Genomic DNA, 26660 nt, shown 5'->3' with positions numbered 1-26660 from the left:
ATTATATAACAAAACACGAAAACAGATAAACCTAAAAAGATATCACAATACTGAATAACATTTTAGTTTTATCGCAAAATAGAAGCTAATGAATTCGATTTCATAGGAAATGAATTTCTGTAGAGAGCATTTTAGAACAGGAATAACAGACAGAGTTAAAAAATTAAAACAGAAATACATTTACCCTGATTGGATTCAATAAGTTATTATTCTTTGAAATCAGTTACCGTCACTAACGGGAACGAAATAAATGAATATGTAAACATCGATAGCAAGTTTTACACATTTTACTTTTACCCTCAGTAGATGGCGACACTACATGCAGATTTAATGTATTCCGTAGAAAACTTGATACCAAGATACATAAATTGAAAAGAGAATCATATTTTTGAGTGGATATTAGTGAATGAAAACGAAGATTAAGGTAAGAAGAAATTTTGTAAGTATTTTTTTAAAAGGAAAAATAAAGGATATGAGTAGAATTATATTTTGATTTTATTTTTTGGTAGATGCTTTCTTTGAAAGAGAAAATTTAGATTAAAAAAGAGAAATTTATAAATTTATTTCGTTTTAATCTTTTAAAGAGTGTATAGTTGTGATACTTTTTGAAACGTGAATTAATATCACTTTTTTTTAATAGTATGGGAAAAAGCTAATTCAGGGGAAGGTTAAGGTTTTAGTTAAAATATTTTACATTATCTTAGACAAATCGGAACGTATAAGAAGACGTACCAGTACGGGAGACATATACAACCCGTTATTATGAATAATATCATAAAATCTAAAATGAAATAAATAAATACATTTCTCTAAGATGAAATAAATAAGTAAATAATGATGGAAACCAATCATTATAGTTACATGTTGTAACTTTGTTTGGGAATTGTTTTCGCAAGAATCAAGAATTAAACGTAATTGTTGAGAATCTTTCTTTTTTCCTCCGTTGCAACAGAACGAATGATGGATTCCAATGATTCAAGAGAGGTACGTTTAAACGTTTTTTGATACCTATTTTAATGAAAGGAAATGACTGACTTCAAATTCCTCATCACAATATTAAAATTAATTTAAATATTTAAAACACTTTTTTAATTTTCCGACTAATTTGTTTTGGTATAGATTGCGAACCGGATCGCAGCTTTTTTTGAAATTCCAAGCAATATACTCGCGCTTAACCAACGCACTTGGAAAGAAAAAAAAAAATAGTGACTTGTGGTAAACTATTTAAATAAAAACTACTGAACTTTAGCAACGCTTTTTACTTTTTTTCACTCATTATTTGAAGAAAAAAAAATTTCTGAAATAATTCGTACCACCTTCATTAAAGTTTTGAATTATACACATTTTTACATCATTCGGAAGAATGTAATTTAACATGGAAAAATACAAAACTTAAACGAAATGGGTCGAACAGTTTTATAAAATGTCGTATATTTAAAATTCGATTTCTGAGAAACTATTAGAACGATTACATTCATATCTTTTATTTTGTTATGTGAAATTATATTTAAATATATTCTGTGAAGTTTATTTCTTCAATTGTTACGTTATGAAAACTAATTTAATTTTATGAACAGGTAATTTTATGTAGTAGGTAGTTTTAAATAAAATACTATTAAAAACAAAAATGCAAATTTAAATTGAAATTAATATTTATTTAGTTTTTAATAATTTTACTGTTTTTGGAGGACTCTTTGAAACTTTTAATAGAGTACCAGTTTATTTTATCCTCAGTCAAGGACGAAGAACGTTCCATTTGAACTTTGTTTCGTTTTACGCTTTATTATTTACTTTGATTTGCTGCTACGTCACTCTAGAAAAAAAAAACTGTTTTTAAGTGGGCAGTTCCTATTTCGATGTAAGCTTACTTAGTCAAGGACGAGTGCTATGATATATGTATTCTTCCATATTATTATTGTAACATAAGTAAAGAGAAAGGAATTTCTCATCTAGACAAACTGTCGAAAAGGGAAAATTCTAAATATGTTTTAATTTCTTCTATATAATATTCCCAAATGAACTAATTTAATCTATTTGGCAGCATAGCTCGATACGTGTAAAATTAATGGCCGTTAATATATCAGAATTCGAAATATAAGGTATTTTAGATTCTCTTTTATTTTCTTTTTCTGACAAAATTATACTCAATTCTGCAATCAGCAGTTTCTGAAAGGCAGTTACATAGTATACAGTTGTCTCCTTTGAGCTCTTTGTTTAAAATTAAGTTTTTTTTTTGTGATCTAAATTCCTTGAATAAAAATCTAAAGACTAAAAAACTAAATATAAAAATCTTAAAATGGCTGATTCAAAGTTAGAAATAGCGTAACTAAACTAGCTACTAGGATAACGTTGAAGATTGGGGAAAAAACCCATTGTCTAAAAATAATAATCAAGCACTATTCCTCCTAATCATTGAAACGACTACTTCATTATATTGTATATATATATATATATATATATATATATATATATATATATATATATATATATATATATATATATATATATATATATATATATATATATATATATATAATAAATAAATACAAGAAAACACTAAGAAAGTTAAGAAAAACAAAAAGTATCATTTATTGCGCTTAAGCTGCAAGTAAACAGCACTCATTAGATAAGTTCAAAATGAAGAATAAAACAAAGAAAAATTATAGACATATGAAAAAAAGGGGGTGGGAAATAATAAGTGAAAAAATAACAAACAACATTTTATTTAAAAAAAAAAAAATGAAATGTTAATTAAAAAATCGGAAACCCCCTTTTTTTCATATGTCTATAATTTTTCTTTGTTTTATTCTTCATTTTGAACTTATATATATATATATATATATATATATATATATATATATATATATATATATATATATGTTACGGTGAATGACCGAAGTCTCGAAAATGTCGACATTCACGTAGTCGCTTGGTGTATGTCCGAAATATTTGCTAAATACCTTTATTTCTGACTTTCACCGGTGAATGTCAACAGTCACATAGTCGCTTTGGTGAATCCGAAATATTTATTACATTCGATTTGATATGAATTTATTCGTGGATATAATTACATTTATTCGATATTTTAATACTTACTGACGATAGATCAGAAGAAACATAAGTGTTTGGAGTATCGGGCCATACATTTACATTTGCTCGGTTTACCCTACACCGGAGGTCGCTAAAGTGGTCTATATAGACCCCCAGGGGTCTATTAAACAAAAGCGGGGGTCGAATGGGGGTCGATCCGAATCGGAAGGGTTGATTGGGGGTTGAAGAAAAAACAGTTATTAATACGCAAATCACACATACCTAATTAAGTATGTAAAATTTGCGAATTTTTCTTTAATTGACCTTATATCAGTTTCTTTATAAGACGTAAATTAATAAACGTATATTTATTCGGGTGAAACAAGTATTTACGTACCAGTGCGCAGTGGCACGAACTCAGTCAGCACAGTTAATAAGTCATATGCATATGTGCGCTTGTCCAAATGTCACGTGTGACGAGCATTGACGTTACAAACGCAGAATCATACTCAGTTTCAGCTATCTATGCAAACTGTGAACATTGAATATTTGCAGTGTCATTATTAAAACTTTTATAGTTTCGGATAATTAGTTATTGTTTCGATAAAACCATTCGTTTAGTTTAGATATCAATTTTAATTATCAATGCATGTAAAAAAAGAAGGTAAGCATTAATAATATGGATTAATACAGCCCGCGGCAAAACTATAGCACTCTTTGTATTTTTTTACGAAAATTACAAAATTGACCAATTTTGACGAAAACTAAAATTGACCGATTTTGAACCCAATATAGCGAACCTTGCAAAAAAAAAAAAAACACCAGGCACACCCATCTCATTGATTTAGAAGGAATAAATCTTTAGTTACTTTACTTATTATTTCTACTTATTCATAATTACTTATTTAATGAGTATTAAGGTACTTAAATTTCAACATTAATATATTTTTCATAAAACTATTGTTACACAATGTAATACTTTAATAAATGTTTAAAATCATAAAATAAATGTGCAAACTCAGTATTTAATTTAAGTAACAGAAAATTACTTTTATGGGGGTCGATGGAGATTTCGAAAAATTATATAGGGGTCGATGATCAAAAAAGTTTGGCGATCCCTGCCCTACACTGATGTTTTTTTAAGGTTAAGTGCCACTGCCCGGTATACACCAAGTATCGGGCAAATATATACCGTGCAATGGCACTTGACCTTAAAAAAACATAAGTGTAGGATATACCGGGCAAATGTACACCGGACAGTGGCACTTAACCTAAAAAAAACATCAGTGTAGGGTATACCGGGCAGTGGCACTTAACCTTAAGTGGCTCGGTATACCCTACACTGATGTTTTTTTTTAGGTTAAGTGCCGCTGTCCGGTATACATTTGCCCGGTATACCCTACACTTATTTTTTTTAAGGTCAAGTGCCACTGCCCGATATATTTGCCCGATACTCCAAACACTGATGTTTCTTCTAATCTATCGTCTGTAAGTATTAAAATACAGAATAAATATAAATATATCAAATAAATATAATAATATCAACGAATAAATTAATATAAAATTGGATATAACAAATAATTCGGACATTCACCAAAGTGACTATGTGATTGTTGACATACACCGGTGAGGGTCCGAATGTACAAGAATGTAATGAAATATTCGATCTTTCACCTACGTATTTGGTGTTTGTCGACATTCACCGGTGAAAGTCAACAACCACCTATTTCGGTCATTCGCCGTAACATACACACACACATATATATATATATATATAAATACTTACCTCACACTAAACCTGGCACTATTTTCTTTACTTAAATTATTAACAATATTTTTCTTGGATTATCATAATCAACTGATTTTAGAATTTATTAAACAAAATAATAAAATTAATTCTATTGCGACTTTTGATTTCTAGGATCGTTTCAATAGCATTCCCCTTTCTGAACTAAAAAATGTTCTTTTGAGTCATTACTATAATTTTAAAAATATCCGTATTTGCGATCTTGATTATTGGGAAATTTTACTTTATATTTGCCTTTTTAATAATTATATTTACAATAGGAAACATATTTTTATTCAAATTGATGGAATACCACAAAGATTTAATTTTTCATCTCTCTTAGTTAACTTATTTTTTAAAATTAAAAACTGATAAAATTATTTTCACTATATATTCGTAACAAAGTTTTTTTTTTTAATTTTTTTTTCAAAATAATTGATATGCATACATGAAATTGAACAAAATGAAGGCAGAAATTGAATCACTTTTGGATGGCTGAAAATTCAGTAATTGACCTAAATACTGTTCCCTAGATAACACCGTTACCAGATTGCAAGAAAAGTGCGGCAGTAACGGAGACTCATCCGTGGAGTCACTTGTAGTTTTGTGATGTCGATGCGTAGGTTAAAAAAATTTACTATGTCTTCCTTTAGCAACGCCACATTTTGACGCCACCCAGACGTCAACATGAAAACACACTATGACTTTAAATTATCGCAGTAACGTCATCATGTGACGAAACTGTGACACATCTGCGTCCCAATAGGGTCATGGTGTGACAAAACTGCGACATATTTACGTCTCAACAATGACACGGTGCGACATATTTGCATGTCCGTGACATATTTACATGTCAACGGGTATTGACGCGACGCAACTGCGACACATTTACGACTCAACGGGTTCGCTGTGTGATTAAGTTGAAACAATAATATGTCACATTTTCGTCACACAGGGACGTCATAACGACAATTAAATGTGTCATTGTGGTCCCATGTTGGAGTCTAGGTAGCTTGAAAATGTGACGACACCAAAGGCAGACATAATAATCTATTTACGATCTATGCATTAACGTCGCAAAAACTGCACGTGACTTTTCAAATGAGTCTTCTTGATTGCAATCTGGTAATGTTGCTATCTGGGACGTACTTTTATATGAATCTCGAAGATAGTTGCAATGATCCACCAAAAAAAAAAAGACTTTTGAATAATCTCGTAGCATACTCAAGATTTGGATCGATACCTTTTTTTTTTATTTCAGAACTGCATAATCTCTCAAAACAAAGATGTTCCAAGAGTTCTTTAGAAGCGTTTGTGGAGAAACAACAGCAGCCATCATCGTGATAGTTGTTGCCACCATCTGCATTTATTACTACAAAAGGAATAAAGGTTTGCCTCCGGGACCCGTGTCTTTTCCCTTTTTCGGTTACTCCCTCATCCTGAAAGATGACACTTGTCACCGGACTCTGGAAAAATTGCAGAAGAAATACGGTGATGTATTCAGTTTCACTTTTGCCGGTACTCTGTACATCAACATGGGAAGTATGAAGGCCGTTCAAGAATTTCATTTAACCCATGCAGAATGCTTTCAGAAAAGCACCGATTTTTCAGTTATCTCATGTTTCTTCAACAATGGTATGTTATTTCAACAGCATTTTTTAAACTCTAAGGAGGCTCCACCCCCATCTCGCTCCGTTCACTAAACCCTGTATTGTATCTCATTCATCTTTTTTTTTTCGTTAGTCAATAATTTCCACAAAAATAAAGTACATTTTGTTAACAAAATATACAATAATTGTAGTTTCAATCAGGAACATTTTTCCAACACGTTAATAGTCAGGAAATGAACGATTACCTGAATGTGAGAAATATTTACCTGTACTTGAAAAAAAAAGTTAACCTGAGGAATACAGATTATGGGACTAAATAAGAAGAAGATAACAAGACTTAAAACAGTTCAAATAGGGAACGGTTTTCTATTTATTACGTTTTTTTTTATCTTATAAAATTTTTAATGTAAAGATATCTGGCAAAATCTTATCTCTTATTTTTTATTACTTTTGATTGACAACAACTCAAGGGTGAACGTTTAAAATAACGCTTTTGATTGAGAAAAAGTTTTCTCAATTTTAAGTCTTGCAGTTTTTAGCACAGCAAAATAAAATGTAACTTGAAACCCATAACAGCGGTGGTGGCGGAGCTTACAATTTTTCCCCGCTTGCACTGTATTAAATAAATTATGAAAAGAATATACGAGGGTTGCTATTTATATTTCTGGCCTTGGCAACAGTAAGTGTTGCTAGGCGACCGCAGACGATTTTAATCGAAAGTTTGATATTTTTAAACATAAATTCAGCAGACGATTTACCATTATAGCTTCATTTGTGCTGTTGACAGTAAATTGAAAAGTTCTTCTCTTTCAAAAAATGGAATTGAATAGTGGACATTTTCGTGCCATTTTTTTTCCATTGCTTTCGACGTGGATTGTCATGACAAGAGTGCTTCGATGAACTTAATTCTTTATTCAGCGATAAAGCGCCATCCTACAGCACTGTAAGAAATTGGTATAACGAATTTAATCGTGGTCGATGTTCGATCCAGGACGAATCCCGTGCAGGTCGTCCAAAATCCGTTGTTGTGCCAGAAAAGATCGATGCTGTGCGTGAACTGATAAAGCAAGATCGTCATGTGACATACCGTGAGATAGAGGCGTCTTTGGACATTAGTACGACTGGCATCAATAAAATATTGCATGAACATTTGAGCGTAAAAAAAAATTTGTTCGCGTTGGATCCCGCACAATCTGACAAACGCTCAAAAAAAGGCTCGTGTTGATTGGTGAAAGGAAATGTTGGAAAAATACATTCAAGGTACATCAGCACTGCGGTCTGTGCGAGCTGGGTGTGTAATTCGTATTCATCTGCCGTCGCTAGGATTCGAACCCGGTTCACCTCATTGGAAGGTGACACCTAACACACCACGACTCCTCATTAAATATTGTCAAAATTATTAGTAATATTTTTCCTAATTAATGTATGTACAGCTTGTCGGGTTACTATAGCAACCCTCTGCGCTCCTGCGCATTGTCCGAACCTCACTCAGATAGACGGGGGGATACGGATATGAGCAGACATAAGTAAATGCTCTAGTTATGTTATGATGATTTAGTTGTATTGTACGTATTTTTATCTTCATTTCTTCTTAATAAATATTTTTATCTTATAATCGCCATCATTTCTTCCTATTCGAATCAAAAGAACCCTACAGAGCTGTTAAAAGAACATTTTTATTACAAAGTCGTGGTTCAGTCAAAGAAGTTCGATCATTCAGGGTTTCATTGCCTAAACAAGTTGGGAATTACTGATCTTGTAATTAGTTCAAAATTTTTTTAATAATAAGTCGCTGATTACTAAACAAAAAATTTGAAAGCCCCTCAATAAAATATTTTGTACTTACAAATCCCTTTCTTAACTATCTGTGCAACGGTGAAACAAAGAGCAAGACCCATTTTATTCTTTATATTAGCAAAAAAAAATTTTTTTAAAAATACCTCACTTTATAATGCGAAGAACTAACTATACCGTTTGAATGTTTAATCGTGACTTGTGAAATAACTTCAACAAAAAAAAACTTCTTGTTTAACACTTTGAGGACCATAATCCTGATCACGCATACGTGATGACACAATTTTCCCTTCATGGCCAATGGTATCAAGTATGAGACGAGCTTTTTCGACTCCAACAAATCCTGATTTCGCTTTTTAGGCGACACCAGGCGGTTTTAATTTCGTATAATGTCTCAGTCTTTAACCTTCAATATGCACTTTTGGTTCTGAGGTTTCCCCTCTCCAGGTTAATTAAACATTTAAACATGTTTGGCTCTTTCGAAAGAATTGGGCATGTGGATTAATGTGCCCTGGATTTTTGTTTATATTTTGACGGATGGAATGCTTGAGAGTGTAGACTAGTCGTTTGCAGTATGAGGTTTTGCTAGATAATATTTTGAGTCAGTTCTGCAATTATTATTATTATTTTTTTAAATATCGTCACACTATATTCAGATACTATCCATGATACTAAACTACAAATTTCAACATATTTAATTCCAGCCATTTTTTTATAAGAATTTTTAAATCGAATTAGGCTTAACGGGAAAAGTCGCCCAGTCACGTGTGTATACTTTCGGCTCGTGTGGAACTTGATCTATTCATCGCCGGTTCTATACTCACCTCATCGACACTCCTCAAAGGCCTCGCATTACGAACAATTTTCAAAATCTTCTATAAACTTAACCCCATCCGAACGAAGAACACTCTTCCTCATCCGAATATGGACATAAGTTTGCATCTAAAACTTCCTTCTAGTCTGATATTCTGCATTTTTGTCACTCATTTTAAGTTGGTCATTTTTTTTAAAGCATGAATTTTGTACAAGTAGGATTGATTTTTGATAAACAGAATAATGAATTTAGAAGAGACAGAAAATAATTGCAAAACTAACATTTCTTTATGATTTTTAACTAATTGCCTTATTGTGAGTTCTTTCAATGTTTGCATTGCAATGACTTTCATCTTTCAAGAGCACATTAGGGTCGGATGCCTAAATTAATGTATATTGTCTACTAAATACATACTTCTCGAAAAAGCTTCATTTCGTTCTCTCAAAAATTAAACTAGAAGAGTGTTCGAAAGTTCATCAGCTGTAATATTTATCGATGAACTTTAGACCCGAGAAAAAAAAATTTCTAAATAAAGTGTCCAATTTGACCCTGTCATGCATGAACTTTTCATTTCAAATATAAAAAATATTTCGATATGCTACAAACCTATTTAGTATCTCAGGATTGTGGTGTATTAATTTATTTTTGGAAATTTTTGCCTCGAATAGTCAAAAATGGGTGCCCTCTTATGAGGACATTATGTTCATATTTGTGGTATATTTTGTCGATACAATTTTATTCAAGGAAAAATTGAAAATTTAAACTTCATTCATGAGGTTGGAGAAGATGTAAAATAGTTCCAACCTTACCAGCAATATAATATACTCTATAAAATTTATAAACAAAATATCAGATTTTCTCTTCTTTCTTGAATTCTCCATCGACTTCTTAAGGGATCTTTTAACTATCTTGAGTGGCCTGATGTGGTTTAGAACTGTTTCGTGTCTCCATACATGCAAATTACTGCACAACTATGCAACTGAATAACGTTATGAAAACAAAATATATGTCTTCATTTGAGGCATGAGAGGGTTAAAAATTGAGAGATTTTATCTTACGTTATGGTTCTCCCTAACCCTAATGTAGCGCTATTTGAGCTTCACTGAAATAGCGTGAACATTTCTTTACAAATCACCTTCTCCCTTAGGGGTAGAGAAAATAAGATTAGCCTTACGGTTAATATAAGACAAATGCTATCTAATACCATAAAAACAAACAAAAAATACTAAGAGAAGCTGTTGAATGTGTGGCTCAACATATTTATCATTGTTTTACGAATAACCTTTTCAATTTTAGCTTTCATTTTGCCGTTAAAAGTTGCGCTTAAAATTTTACAGCTGATTGAGCATTCTTTCAATTTAGCTTTTGAGGAATCGATTAAAATGTATGGAGAACCCTCGGCTTACTCATTAAACCTTCAAATGCTCCCCAACAGGGGTCAGTGTCATTAATGGTGAACCATGGAAAGTCCTGAGGAAGTTCTCGTTGCAACAACTGAGGGAGTACGGAATGACCACCGTTAAGGACAACATGAGTGAACCTTTATACGATTCCATCCAGGAGACCATCAGCTTCTTGAAAGCAAAGAAGGGTGAACCAGTGGAAATCGTGCAGCACCTGACCAACAAATGCAACAATATACTCCGCTGCACCATGTTCGGCCAATCTGGAATCACAGAAGAGCAGGTGAAAGAAATAAACGAAGCGTACACTCACGTTGTGGCATTCATTACAATGACCAACTTATTCTACGATGGATTTCTTACGAGGTATCCTCTCAACTCCATTTTAAGTTAGTGAAAATTGGTTTGAAAAGTGAGTTCAAGGAAACATAGAGTAAATCAATGCTGAAAAAAAGTTTTCAAAACATCAAAATGCAAACAGATTATTTGTTGCATTTTGAAAAACAATTTCAGCATTTTCTAGATTTACATGAACTCACTTTTTCCAAAATTAAAATTTTAAATTGTGTATAGGTTAGCTTAAATGACCGAAATGAAGAGAATGTCGACTTTCACCGGTGAATGTCAACACTCACATAGTCGCTTTGGTGAATGTTCCGAATTATTTGTTAGATCCGATTTGATTTTAGTTTATTCGTTGATATTATAATATTTATTCGACATTTTAGTATCTGTTGAAGATAGATTAGGAGAAACATCAGTGTTCGGAGTACCGGTTAAATGCATACTGGGCAGTGGTACTTGACCTTAAATAAGCATTGATGTAGAGCACACCGGAAAGTGACTCTTAACTAGACCTAGTATAAGACATTTACCAAAGCGACTATGTGATTGTCAACATTCACCGGTGGAAGTCAACAACCACCCATTCCGGTTATTCAAAGTAACACAGATACAATGTAAAAACTTTTCGTGTATCTTAACACCAAAAATGGTGGCAACTACTTAACACAAAAGTGGTGTTTCACTACACCAAGAAACAAGGATAGTTCCTGGTGTAGAGAAACGCCTAGAATGTTCTCTTACATTACTTGGTATAAAGTAGCCGTCACCACCTTTGTTACTAAGTAAATTTATAATTATAGTAAGATACGACGCATATAGAAAGAATTATTTTTACGATACAATATAAAACAAGAATCATTAATTTAGGATGCTTTTCTTAAAACAAAATTAGTTTGTTTTTAAACATGCATACAACAAAGAAAGAATAAAAATATGAATTCGAACTAGGGTTAGCAAAACCGAACCGATAGAAATTAAATATTATTAAATTTATTTAATGCAGTTTACAGATGTTTAATAAATAAAATACAATTATTGTTGTTATTCTAGTTAAAATTTACATACATATTTTAAAGGTAAAAATAAAGTGGATATTGTATTGTGGGTTGGAATAAACAACAAACTAACGACAGCTCTTGCTCGATGTAAACAACTACTAGTGATATTCAAAGTGTGCCAACGTTGCTGTTTCTGGAAATTAAAATAACTCTTTTTGTGTGCGAATGCATGTGAGTTGGATCTAATCTTTTTACCAGTTTAGGTGTTCAGATTTAACTACATCCTTTAAATTGTATACGAAAACTCTGCTTGTAGCGTTAACTTGAAATAAAGTATTTCTTTAAACAGTTTTTCGATTTTTCGTCTACGAATTCGAAGAGATATTAGATTAGAGTCCCCTCTCCATCAGGCTCTCTATGTAGCTTAAATGCTTGTTAGTTCCTCCATGAAGTCCTCCTTAAAAGTCCTCCATAAAGACGAATTTATTGCAATACTTGATCCAGGAAATTCCTTGTCTTTTGAATTGGGTTCAAAATTAAAGTGCTATGGAATGGAACACTAGTAGTCGTAAACTAAAAAAAATGGGTTGGCTGTTCAACGACCGTTATGGAATGTTGGTGCAAAATAATTTATCATGAAGGGCTATTTTTGTTGTTGTACAATAGTTTAGACCTCTTCATAACACTTGTTTGAGCAGTAATTTTTTATAAATTAACACATTACATCAACACATTTTTCTTAATTCCACAGTGTGTCCTCTTGTAAGAGATTCCAAGACTTCAAGTAATAATAATAAATACTAATCTAAAATTCTAGGTTTTGAATAACATAACTGTTACTTTTTTTAAACGCTGAAATATTATCTAGCACTTACAAAAAACCACTTGGTTCAAAAATGAATTACTACCATTTTTACCTAAACAATTGAATAAGAAATTGCTTTGTAACAATACTCAAAATAGAATTATGACCGAACACCATGAATTTACTTTTGATTTAATGATTGGATTTTAATGTTTTAAGATACAATTTTAATGGTTCAGTGAGTAGAACTTAAGTATTATATTATAAATAGTAAGTTCTGTCGATATTGCAAGTTTCTAAAAAATATATCCTGCCTCTTCTCAACATTTTGCTCGATTTTGTGGTTTATTTACTTTCTAACTCCCAATTTGCTGAGAGAATAATTGTCTGCTAAACTGAAACATTTGACTCCAACAATTCTCTGTGGTGCAGTCGTACACACCTCCTTCTCGATCGATCCAAATTTGAGACCTGCAAGAATTTCAATTTTTTTTCAAAACAATTAAAGTTCCCTCAGTGACTTAGGATTAAGCTATTACACCCTTTCTGATTTCAGGATACAAATTGGATTTATCTCAACTTCTCTTTGAAACAAGCATACACAGCCTTCGAAAGAAATACAACTGGCTTTGAAGAACTGTTTTAAATCCAAAACGTTTTGCCAAGTCTGTCCCGGATCTATTGAAAATCTATTTATTAGAGCCTTTAAACACCTCCAAAAGTCCTATCTTCAACTAAAGTATTATCAACCCTCTTGACAGCAATCCCAGTTACTCTGTTTTTAGCAACAAACAAAATAATATTTCTCTGTTCATGATAATTCTGATATTCCAGAATGGCATCCTGTTAACAAAAACTGGAAATTAAATTCAAATGGTATAATAAAAGGTCAATGATATAATAAAGTGCATTCTCTTCATAGTCTTCATCATTCGTTTTCGCTACCTTAAACAAGAACTATTCACTACCTAAATTCCTACACAGCATCTCATATAATAATAACATTAAAGGCATACTAAATTAGTTGAATGCTCACCCCTAAAAGCTGTACAAAATATATTAGCATTATTCTTATAACAGTCACACTAGAAAATTTTTTTTCTCCAAAACGTGAGTCACGACACCACTTAATGTGCTCTGAATTATGACATAGCGCAGTGGGCCAGAAGACCATGATCTTTGGCCAAAAGTCAAAAATTAAATTTCAACTAAAATATGTTTAGGCAGCTTTAATATGGCCCAGATTAAGTATTCATAATCATTCCAAACATTATAATTTACTTTTTGGACCGACGAGAGTACAATGTAGTGAAAAATATGTTAAATTTTTTTTTAATGTAACTTTTAAATTTATATTTCAGAAATATATAGAGGAATTTCACCTTTCTGTTACATTTTTATCAGAGTAATTAGTCTGAAATTATAATAAAATTTTTCAATTTGTTGGATTAGTTAATACTCTTGACAAACTTATAGTTTATATCTTATCATTTGACATTTTACAATGTTTGAATCGCTTTCGAAACTTATCTCCAAAAAGTTCCACGAGGTAATTAGCTAAACTTTTTTTTGTTGTCTTCTTTCATGTTTCTTCTTTCGAAAAAACCTGCCCCATTTTGCCCATATTACAAAGGTGGGCTAAATATACCGAAAAACAAAAATTATGTTTTTTTTTCATGTTTTCGTGTTATTTTGTAATATTACTTCGGAAATATAATTTGCTTTTCATTTTTAATATAAAATTACGAAAATTATTATATTTTCATTGCTATATTTAATTATTTAAACGTAGTATATTTATATATATTTTTTTTTCTCGCCATATTTCAGCCGCTATCTTGTTTTTTTTTTTTTTTTTTTGTATTTTTAGTGTATTTCAAAATTTCAACTGTGAATTCAATTTACCTGCATATGAAAACCCTAAATAAAAGCCCCCAAATTTTATCGAAATACTAATTTTGGCCACGAAACCTTGGGTGCTGGCCCACTGTGCATAGCTTTAAATTATCGAAGTAAGCATTAAATTTCGGTAGAGATAATATGATTTCAAACAAGTAACCCATTTAAAACCAGGTTGTGTAACCGAAATAAGGTAGGCTCTATATAACAACACAATGAACATTTAATGGCAATATCAAATTTTGAAATAGTTTATTTATTTTTCGGATCAATAAACATTACAGCATATTCTTTTAATTTGATTGAAATGAATACAATTAAAAGATTAATTTGATAAAAAAAATGAATGCTGAACTAAAGTAATTAAATTCTATATAAAATCATTGAGTTAATTGTGTGTTATTATTATTAATAAAATTACAAAAAACTTCCGTTTTATATAAATTTATATTTTTATCATGTGCAAATTCAATTCGGGCAAATAAGTGGCTAAAAATCTGTACAAACCGGGCAAATCATATCTTTTTAAATAAATGTTAATTTTCTAAAATCATTGAAATTGTATAGTTAAACATCAACCTTATTAATTATAAACTTTATATTATCCAGTATAATTTTATTACCTTGCACACATCCATTTTTGAGCCAATTCAAAGTAACTAACAAATCAAACGCGCTTCAGTGCTGCAGTAAGAATTCGTCATAAAACAAAACGCTTAATTTACGCTTCTAACTCCATTTGCGCTTCTGTTTTCCAGTTGGAAAAGGTGATTCCCACCAGGTGATTAAAAATGGGTCTGCTAAACGCCACTTTTTCCTGGAAAATGTACATCGTTTCCATTTTATTATTATTAATTTTAAACAAATATTGACCACTTTTGAGAATGTCCTTATGCTCTGGGGATTTATTATAAAATTTGTGTTCATTGTTTGCGTTCTTTCTTAGGTTTATTTTCCCTCTTAAACCTGGATATTGGACAGCGATGAAGAATTTCAAAATCATAACGAGAACATTGGAGAACGTTGTAAACGAACACAAATCCATGTTCAAAAAAGATGAGCATCCAAGCAATTTCATTGACGCTTTCCTCAAAGAAAGGAACGACAGGAATCGCAAAGGGGATCCAACAGCAAAATACTTCACCGGTAAGTAATTACACTGTGTTTTTGCACACGATGAATGCATGCGGTTTTTCCCTCCATCAATCCATCATCATAAAGTTCTTGTTGTTACTCTTCGCCAAAATGGTCTATTTAAATTAGGTCAAGTCCATTAAAAACCTCTAAAAAGAGAAGAATTTCTGAGAAAATGGGTGCTCTGTTAATAAGGTTTTTACTGTCCACCTTAACGGGAAAGTACTAAAATAATGACATATTAAAAAACTAACTGTTTTTGATTCAAGCGAACAGTAAAACATGTTTTCCTATTATATGAAAAAAACTGCCGCTGCTGTCTTGGGTATACAACTTTTGATTTGCTGCACAAAGACAATTAGACTTTGAAATTTAAAATGATGAGGGTGTTTAGAAAAATGTATAGGCAGTGCTATGAAATGAAAAATAAAAAAAGTACATTTGATTCGAGAATTCTTAACTTTTAAATTTGTTTTTAAAGATACCTTGCGGATCGCTCTTCAGACGGCTTAAATGCAACCACCGAGTTGATATTCGATTCGCTAAAAGCGCCCTATTTGCTTATGAAGTCAACTTGAGGTTTCCGTTCGAAAATCAAATTGTTCGAAAGTTGAGAGAAAATTAAAAGTGTTAATTATAAGTTAAGTTAGTTAAAGTGTTAGTTAAAAGTTAAAGTTATAATTAAGTGAAAGCTAAGTTTAAATGATTTTTTTTCTCAATTTTTTTTTCTTTACGTTTTTTGTTTTAATGTGAAAAAACTGTAAGACTTTAAAAACTGAAATTACGATAGAACGTAGTAAAATGTATTAGGAATACACAAGACCAAAAAAGTTAAACAGTCAGTAATTAGTTCGAAAATTACTTACTATTAAACTCGTAATAAAAAATACGGTCTGTCTGTGTCGTTCCTCCAAAATGAAACTAAATCTAAGTGAGGATTTCTTTTTTTAACGTCCCTCCCGAACGAATTCATCCAAACTTCGGAACGATTTTTAGGACTGAAAGCAAAAATTACTCCCTTAACTCTTTATCTAAATTTCACTAACGGTTCTAGAGTTTCAAGAGAGACTTTTTGATTTTTATTTAACTGTAAGATGTTTACATAGTTGCTTCAAAGATGTCAACGCGCCACTGATGTGTGTGATAAATTGACATAGCATGTTGATTTTCATTTAATTTTGATATTTTTTTCCCCAAAGTAATGTTATGAAAAGAAATGTTCGAGGTTAAAAAATTCAATTTTCTTGACGTAAAAATTATTAAAAAATAAAAATATTACTGTTTTTTTTTCTGTTTTAAATGGCAATACAACTATTACTATTCACTTTATACCTATTACTTAACAACTATTTAATGACAGAAAATTAATTTGTATTCTTAGAAAAAATTGTTTGATCGCTTTTATTTCCCAACTCCTTTTTTAAAACATTAATCGATGTCTATTGTTGGTACTCATTTTTGCACAGCTTTTTGCTTTGTTTACTCTCAGTAAATGAAGCACACAAATATGGACTGAAAATAGATTTTATTTTTAAGTCTCGTATTAATAGTACTTACAATGCGACATTTCGTCACATTTTCTCATTATACTCTGAGTATTTTCACAACTCGCTACACGAGGGCGCTACTAAAATAGCTCTTATGATTAGGTACGGAACAATTACGATGCTATCCAGTATGCAATATTTTGTTAGGCAAAATCACTATTTCTCATCGCCATTTCTATAAACATATAAATATAGTGATCATTTTAGAATACTTTTATCGTCAATTTTTTTTTATGCACAATGAATAATCTCAAATGATATGCTTATAATATTTTCAGATAAGGCTTTGATTGGTACCCTGATTCAGTTTGTGAGTGACGGAGTCCTTAGCGTAGCTCTGTTCATTGCAATTTTCATGAAACATGTAGTGGACCACCAGGACCACCAAGATAAAATATATGCTGAAATAGTGGACGTCGTGGGAAGGGGAAGAGCTCCGACTATTGAAGATAAAAGTAAACTCTCATATACTACAGCCTACATGCACGAAATAATGCGCACTTTTGAATTCTTCTCTGTGTTGCCTGGCCAGAAATGTATCAGTAAGTGCTTCAAGATATTTCTCTAAAATAGATGTTTTAAAAGTTCCAAAAAAATTTCCCAATAATTCACATTCTCCTGGTGTTGACCAATAATTCTAAATATGTAAATATTTAGAAATAAGTTGAAGAATTCCTGAAAGAAAAAAATATAAGCGAAGTCAAGTTCTTAAGTTGTTCAAAACTCTTATTAAAAGTGCATTATTTAACGCTCTTATACCTTAGAATAAATGTTTTGATATTATGCTACTACATATTTTAAACTTACAACACTTTCTCAGTCATTCCTCATCAAAAATTCAAACAAAATTTTACTTAGTTTATTTGTTATTAAGAAGTGAATTCTAATTGTAGTAGTTCTTCTGTGTTTTTGTAATGCTGTATTATAAATGTAGTCACAGATATCGAATTAAGAGATTCAGAGCTCATATTTCAAATGGACGGTAAACATATGCAATTTCGTAAGAAATTCTGCAACAAAGCTAAATATATGTCACATAACTGAAGGGATTGTTTTGTAACAATATGATATATAATTTTATCGATATAGTTTTTTTTTCTTTTATACAAAAAGCGGCTACACTCTAAGAAATATCCGTACAATTTGAAGAGTTGACCGTTAGTTTATAAGACAAGCTTCTATTTTTGATACAAGAAAATTCCAGTACCCGTGATTGTAAGGAACTTAAGCAAAATTAGTAGAGTTATATTAAACTTCCAGCTTCCATATTTGAGAAAAGGGAAAAAAAACTGTTACCTTAATTACAACGAACTTCAATAGAGTTGACCTATAAATTATACGGTTGTTATGCGTAGGTTTTTAATTTAATTCAAAAGTGTACATCCTTTTCCATGGTGGTTGTTACAGCATTAGTTTACTGACATAAAAGTCCCGGGCTCGAACCCAGCCAAATAATATCTATCTCGTTACCCCCTTTTGTGACCACGGATAACGAACAAGCAACTAACTCTCTTACTCTTCGACAGACACTTTACTACACTGGTGTGCAAAACTTAAGCAACAAGTGGTTTTTCGGCCACAGCTCCCCAACAAAGTATAAGATAGCCATGAAATTGCAGTATAATGTGCACGTAATTCAGTAGAAAGATTATTTGTATGCAAATTTTAGAAATAAAACGTCGTAGGTGATGTAAGTGTACGTAAACCTTGTGGGTCGGCGCGAGCTGGTCAAAGCTGTGATAAAAGGATGAAGAGCACCGTAGTTAAAGACATTCGCTGCAAGTGTTTTGTTTTGTGAAACATGTGTTCAAGAAATCATTTAGACGACTTTACTCGAGAAAGAATGATTGGGACGCTTGAGGAGGGGCGTAGTGTGACCAGTGTCGCCGAAGAGTTCGGGATCAACGAAAATGTTGTTTCTCGTGCTTGGAATGCCTTTAAAACTACTGGTACAGCTGCTCGGAAGGTTGGTGGTGACCGTCCAAGGAAAACAACACCAAGAGATGACCGTTACATTGTCCAAGCAAAAAGAAACCGTTTTCAGTCAGCGAGCGCCATATCTCAGCAATTGTGCACATCCACAGGACGACGAGTATCAAGATTTACAGTGGCCAGACGCCTCCACAAAGGTGGCTTATTTGCTAGACGTCCTGAACGCTGCATACCTTTAAAAGTTAGCCATCGGCGGCACCGTTTAGAGTGGTGCAGAGAACACGAAACCTGGACACCTCATCAATGGAGTCGCGTCCTCTTCACAGATGAGAGTCGTTTTAGTGCTACAAGCGATTCTCAACGTCGGTTGATCTGGAGAGAGGCTGGAGCTCGATTTCATCCCAATAACATCGCGGAAAGAGATCGTTACGGTGGTCCTGGAGTTGTCGTCTGGGGTGGCATTATGTTGAACGGGCGGACTGAGCTTCAGATCTTCGACCGAGGTTCTGTAACTGGAGTCCGCTACTGCAATGAGGTAATCCTACCCCATGTGCGTCTGCTCCGAGGGGCCATTGGACCAGACTTCATTTTCATGGATGACAATGCCCGGCCACACCGTACTGCTAATGTTCAAGAGCTACTGGAAAGTGAAGATATCATACGAATGGATTGGTCAGCTTACTCTCCAGATCTAAATCCCATAGAGCATGTGTGGGATACATTAGGGAGACGTCTTGCGACCCGACGTCTTGCGACTCCACCTGGTAACACCCATCAGCTGAAAGATGCGTTAAAGGAGGAATGGAGACGTTTACCCCAAGAACTCCTGGATAATATGGTGCTTAGCATGGAGAGACGATGCCAAGCAAAAATTACAGTAAGGGGAGGGCATATCTCATACTAGGGAACATCTGCCAGTTGTACTTACGCTTCTTCAGGCAATCATGTGTAACGCCGCTATATGTCAAATAAAGCCTTTTTTTGTTCCATACCCTACTTTAAGCTTTATATTCATTTTTGCGCCATTATTCCTTTACCATCGTTTAAGTACAAAATAATGTACATCATATTCAAATTTCATGTCATGTCAATCGGATGATTTCTTGTAGTGTTATGACAAAAAACGCACTTGTTGCTTAAGTTTTGCACACCAGTGTATTTTGTCTCCATCTCCACCGTTTTCCTCGTTTCGACAAACAAATTGCCTGAGTATCAAACAACGTCAAGTCCCGAACTCATAATTTTTACGAGCATTACGGCAATTTACGGTCATTAGCTTTTATGAGAAAACATTTACGGACAGACCTGTAACTTGCATGGCTTTACGCATAATTTTTTTTTGTAAGTTTCATGTCTTGAACATATTTCACCGATACCTGGCCGTAATCCAGCAGTAAAAAATAGGCAGTTCCAAAATGAGGGTGAGATTTCGTCATAATGTTGTGAGCAGTAATGACTTGGGACATAGTTTTTTATGATGTATTTATTGCACCATTTTCACAATAGTGTTTAATTTAAAGCTTTCTGTTTCCAGAGGAGACTGTCATCAGGGGATACAGGATTCCCAAAGGTGCAATAACTCTTGTGAACATGTGGATGTGCCATAATGATCCAGAGATTTACTCAGAACCTGAGAAGTTCAATCCATCCCGATTCATGTGCGAAGACAAGAGCAAGAGACCCGATCTACCCATCAATTTTGGTGTTGGTAAGTGCTCTCATTCAATGTACGAGATTCGTTTATAACCGATATCAAGGAGATGCATGTATTTTCGAATTTTACTGTCACCAATATTATATACAATCCATTGTCAGCAAGCAATGTAAAAGTCGTATTACGCCTTTCAGTAGAGACTGTTCGGTTGATAGTTTATAAAATCGGTCTAAAATCTGATATAGTTCTGAAACGAATGCTTTGAAGTCATAATCCCAAGGATTTGATTCTTACCATCGATTCATCACATCTTTGTTGATATTTAAAACGACTCTATACCGAGCAAGAAATTCCGTTTCAACTCTATTGGTATTTAAAAGTTCAGGTAATTCTAAGTAATCCTATCACAATTTGTTTATATTTTGGAATTTTTTTCAACATTTGAAACTTTGTGGTTCCTACTCTAAGTTTCTCAAACTCCCTTTTCTCTATTAAATTTACAATATTTATATTATATTTATATAATATTGAAACAGAACATATGAGCCACATTCCTTGTTGAAGAAGTTGGTCACCTTTTAAAGAACATCTTTATGGGCAGGCAGCGTATTATCAAAATGCACCATAAGATGAAGGAAAAACATTCCATGCCTATTGAGGATCATTTAAAGGTATGAATGGGTCAGCAGGGAGTGAATGATCCAACAAAATATGTTGATGTATAAATTCCTATCTTGTGAAAGGGGTACGAGTTATTTGATGGGTTAGACTTCTTTTGCAATAACCCTGGGAGTTTTCGTGGTTTTTTCCTCCATGTAACGCAAAACAGATTAGTTACGTCAAAAAGTCCTCGATGAAGGCTCATTTCTCCTGATTTTTGATTTAGGAGTTCTCTCTTCCTCTGGATCGGGTTCAAAATTACAAGGCTGCGAAGGTGAGCATTAATATACGTAAATTCAGAAATTGGTCAGTAATTCAACGCCGGTTAAAAAAATAAAATAAAATAAAACGAAATGAAAGCAAACGAAACAATTCTTAAAATGCTTATTTAAATTCATTTAGGGAAGCTATAAATGGTGGCGTATTCGTTGAAAATTAGAATGTTTTTCTGCACGTGGAAGAAAATTTTACAATTCCGTATATCCAAATAACTTACAATTTCGCAATTTAATTGGATTGGAATAAAGACACGTTATCGTCTACTATTTATACCCAGGGGTGAACGGAAAAGAGAAAAAAGTGGTAATAAATCAATTTCAGTTATAGCTATTTTGGGAGGAGTAAATCTGTTTATTTCTCCAAACCATTCAACAATAGTATTAACTTTTTCTCGTGAAAGAATAATTTTATATATATATATATATATATATATATATATATATATATATATATATATATATATATATATATATATATATATATATATATATATATATATATATATATATATATATATATATATGATGCTATAATTGTAAAATGTATATTGTAGTTACAGAAATTTTATTTTTATCGGAAAAAATGTTAGAATAAAATGTTTTTCGTACCAGTTTTTGCTCTTTTCTGTCTGTAGCTAGTGATACATTCTACAGAACAAAATCTGGAAATTTTGCTACTATTAAATTTCGCTACTAAAACCGTTTTTTAAATAAGAAATTTAAAAGATTTAAATAAAAGAGATAGTAGAAATTTTTTCTCGAAGTAATTCTTAAAATATGGTAAACATCACAAGGTTCATTTCTAAGATAAAGAAAACTTTTCAGAAACAAGAGTGCGAAATAAGGAAATTTTCGGAATAGTATGAAATGTTCAGAATAAATTCGTATTTATTTTTTAAAAAATAATAATACAATGCATATGGCATGCGGTTTCTACGAAAAGTCCAGTGATTGGTAAGCGACAATTTTTTAATCGCCATTTGTTATATTTAGTCGCCCTGCAGTCCATGGCAACCGTTAGTTATGCCCTATATTGCGTTCTACTTAACCAACGTTATGAATTCAAATTCTATGTGTAGTCTTACTTCAATTAATGTAAAAGAAAAAATGAACAACTTATCCACATTTTAATTGATTTTACTTCAAATTAATGTGATTGACGTTCAGAAATTCAAGTTTTGTCTAACTTAAAGATGCTCTTATTTCTTAGGCAGGCGAACGTGTATTGGAGAAGGTTATACGATGTCTCAGATATTTCTTTTCCTCACTACAATCATCCAGAATTTTAAACTAACCTACCCTGAAGGTTCAGAAATAGGAAATTATGAGTTTCTTTTGAGTGGAAAATTGAATATTTGTGCCATCCCAAGAAACGAAGAGAATTAGGGGAAAAAATGCTTCATTGTGTTAAAGAAAAACAAGTGATTATTTTGAAAAAATAACTTCCTTCTAAGCTTATCAATATAAACAATATATATAAACAATAAAAGCTTGTATATTTATGTTTGTATTATTATACATGTTCTGATCTGTATTCAAAATTAACTATTAAAGAAATTTTATAAAAATTAGATGATTTTATATTAGATAAAATAAGACCCCTATTTGTAATGTTTTGCCACGTTTTTCTTAATCCATTCACAGCAAAAACTATGATGCAATATCTCTCCGATTATCATATTGAACAACCCAAAAAATGTAAGAGGGAACATTCCATTCCAGATTAACACCTATTCGATCATTATCATACAATTTAAAGGGTATAATTTAAAATTAAACACTTAAAATGGAATAATCTTTAACCCAAATCTCATGCTTTCACACCATACGAGAACTATTTTCTCTTCCGAAATCACCAATGTGGGCGCGTTTTGAGTATCAAAAATTCGAGAAACGCAGTTTGTTAACACTCTGGAATAAGCTGACGAGAGTTAATTGTTATTTTTAACGCTATTATTCATCAACAGAAACAAAAATTCATCGTTAAAATATGTGTGCATGTCTGTAGCTACGTAATAAGAATAATTATATTTTATTTTTTTAAATATCTGTGAACTGTATTAACTATTCCACTTCTCTTCTGTTTAGATTAGTTTGAATTCGTCTTAAGATTCTCTGTGTTAAGCGTATAATTTGATGCAGAAATATATTTTGTATTATAGATTTCTGTTAAGAATAGTTTGAATTCGTCTTAAGATTCTCTGTGTTACGCGTATAATTTGATTCAGAAATAAATTTTGTATTTTAGATTTCTGTTAGGAATAGTTTGAATTCGTCTTAAGCTTCTCCCCTACAGATTCTTCCACATAGTGGAAAAAATAGCTCTTTAAAAAAGTATTAATTTAAGTATTATATTAAAATCTTAAGCAGATTGTAATTAAATAGTTAAAATCATAATACGAGGGTTGCTATTTATATTTCTGGCCTTGGCAACAGTAAGTGTTGCTAGGCGACCGCAGACGATTTTAATCGAAAGTTTGATATTTTTAAACATAAATTCAGCAGACGATTTACCATTATAGCTTCATTTGTGTTGTTGACAGTAAATTGAAAAGTTCTTCTCTTTCAAAAAATGGAATTGAATCGTGAAAACTTTCGTACCATTATTTTTCAGAACTTTCGACGTGGATTGTCAAGACAAGAGTGTTTCGATGAACTTAATTCTTTATTCAGCGATAAAGCGCCATCCTACAGCACTGTAAAAAATTGGTATAACGAATTTAATCGTGGTCGATGTTCGATCCAGGACGAATCCCGTGCAGGTCGTCCAAAATCCGTTGTTGTGCCAGAAAAGATCGATGCTGTGCGTGAACTGATAAAGCAAGATCGTCATGTGACATACCGTGAGACAGAGGCGTCTTTGGACATTAGTATGACTAGCATCAATAAAATATTGCATGAACATTTGAGCGTAAAAAAAATTTGTTTGCGTTGAATCCCGCATAATCTGACAAACGCTCAAAAAAAGGCTCGTGTCGATTGGTGCAAGGAAATGTTGAAAAAGTACGTTCAAGGTACATCAAAGGCTGTGTATAACATCTACACAGGTGACGAATCATAGATCTATGCATATGAGCCGGAAACAAAACAGCAATCAACTGTATGGGTCTTCCAAGACGAGGCAAAACCAACAAAAGTTGTACGAGGAAGAAGCACATCGAAACAAATGATTGCCTGTTTCTTCGGCATTAACGGTCATGTGGTAACAGTGGCGTTAGAGCAACGCAGGACGGTCAATTCTGAATGGTACACGACCATTTGTTTGCCAGAAGTCATTGGAGAAATTCGAAAAAAGCAGAAGAACAGGCGAATCATTCTTCATCATGACAATGCGAGCTCTCACACATCGACTCAAACAAAGGCATTTCTGACGGAGCGAAAGATCGAACTGATGGGTTATCCACCGTACTGCCCTGATTTGGCACCCAATGACTTCTTCTTATTCCCACACATCAAAAATAAATTGCGTGGACAAGGATTTTCGACCCCCGAAGAAGTGGTTGATGCATTCAAAACGCATGTTTTGGAGTTACCTCAATCGGACTGGAAAAAGTGCTTTGAAAATTGGTTCAAACGCATGCAAAAGTGTATTGATCATCATGGAGAATATTTTGAAAAACAATAAAACCAATTTCGATCCTACATACTTGTTTTTTCATTATTAGGCCAGAAATATAAATAGCAACCCTCGTACAGTTAAACCTATCTCCGTTCCACAGTGAAATGGTCGTTTATGAAGGTTGATCGTTTTCAGAGGTTAACCCCATCGAAGGATTTTTCACAAACAATTATAATTTTAATCATTTTCTTGGTGCAGAAATGTTACATCTGTTGGTATCATGAAAAGACGACGATGAAGAAAATTTAGCGTCTATAAAAAGGGTCATAACTGATATGTAAGAACAAATTTACCAATCATAAATGATAAAGCTATTTTAAGTAAATAAACAATTATGTTGTTTGTTTTAGTTTACATTTAAATTTAAGTTATAAAAATTATGTACCTTTAAAAGATCAGAAGATCTTTGTTTGAGATGCTTGTTTTTTCAAAAATAACCTTTTTTTTCCTAATTTAAATTTCAATTCTAGAAGTAAATCATTGATAACAACGTCCTTAGTGCACTCTGTCTGCAACATGAAGTTGTATCGTCAAAAAGAGCTCTCTAAATAAGAGCCTCGCACAAATATTTTGAACACATTTTAATCTACTTATTTGTTTTGTTTCGATATTTTTTCGTGTTTCCTTATTTGACCTTTTCCATATTTGGTGCAGATGTTTGCCCGGTCGGTGGGAGAGGTTTTGATGGTCGCTCCTAAACGTTTTCTTCAACACCAAATCGATGGAAAAAATTCCGTGGCCCCCAAAAGTGGTCATAAATAGGTCGTTGCATAGAGGTGGTCTTTCCTGGAGGTTTCATTATATTATTTGCCAAGTCAGTTCATAAATATTTTTTAAATAAATGAGAATAAAAAAAGCGAAAATTGGGAATAAAAATTTAGTTTCTTTCAATATTTTACATTGAAAAAATTAGTACACTGTTATTTCAAAATTCTAATGAACTTTTAAAACATCATATTAAAATAATATATAGTATTATATAATAAAACCTACGTTGTATTATCCATTATAAATATTTTCCCAATGAAATTATGAATACACAAAACAATTTTTAGATAGTATGCTAAAATTATTGATCAATTGATATTTTTAATTCAGAATTCAGATTTTCTTACCTAATCATAAAACAAGCTAATTATTATTCGAAAAATAAACCTGTAGCAACCACAGCGCCATCTGAACCGGCAGTAGATGCTCAGACTTTGGACAGAATGGACCTTCCTTTCCTCCTTCTCGTAATTATTCAAATTTATGTTTGTCTGTGTGCTATTGGTTATTAATAAAAATATATGGCACTAAGCTTTTCTTTATTTAAACCCTCGATACCTACCCAGGGTCACAAACCTAAGAAT

The 26660-nt window shown here is 32.3% G+C and overlaps 1 protein-coding gene across 4 annotated transcripts; it reads left to right on the top strand.

Moving 5' to 3' along the window:
- Positions 1-65: 65 nt before the first annotated feature.
- Positions 66-23257, top strand: LOC107443743 (cytochrome P450 2J1). Of its 4 annotated transcripts, none has more exons than XM_016057700.4 (7): positions 66-424; positions 6078-6451; positions 10470-10803; positions 15431-15630; positions 17444-17707; positions 20632-20805; positions 22900-23257. In XM_016057700.4, the coding sequence occupies exons 2-7, from the start codon at positions 6103-6105 to the stop codon at positions 23073-23075; spliced, it is 1497 nt and encodes a 498-aa protein (XP_015913186.3). In that variant the 5' UTR covers positions 66-424; positions 6078-6102; the 3' UTR covers positions 23076-23257. The 4 variants fall into 4 exon arrangements, with proteins under 4 accessions (XP_015913186.3, XP_087021520.1, XP_087021521.1 ...); XM_087165394.1 differs by having other exon boundaries at positions 334-439; XM_016057701.4 differs by lacking the exon at positions 66-424 and adding an exon at positions 867-984.
- Positions 23258-26660: the final 3403 nt, after the last annotated feature.

The sequence above is a fragment of the Parasteatoda tepidariorum genome, chromosome 6, assembly GCF_982258835.1.
Source record: "Parasteatoda tepidariorum strain Cologne lab strain chromosome 6, Ptep-v5.0, whole genome shotgun sequence".
Classification (NCBI taxonomy): Eukaryota; Metazoa; Arthropoda; class Arachnida; order Araneae; family Theridiidae; genus Parasteatoda; species Parasteatoda tepidariorum.
The sequence above is the reverse complement of the archived record's forward strand: the minus strand, read 5'-3'. Positions and strand labels throughout refer to the sequence as shown.

Bases quoted from the DNA above. Each gene is read 5' to 3' on its own strand.
- LOC107443743 (XM_016057700.4), top strand. From the start codon at position 6,103: ATGTTCCAAGAGTTCTTTAGAAGCGTTTGTGGAGAAACAACAGCAGCC. The intron at 17,708-20,631 runs GTAAGTGCTTCA...TTCTGTTTCCAG, and splicing joins GCCTGGCCAGAAATGTATCA to AGGAGACTGTCATCAGGGGA. The intron at 20,806-22,899 runs GTAAGTGCTCTC...CTTATTTCTTAG, and splicing joins ACCCATCAATTTTGGTGTTG to GCAGGCGAACGTGTATTGGA.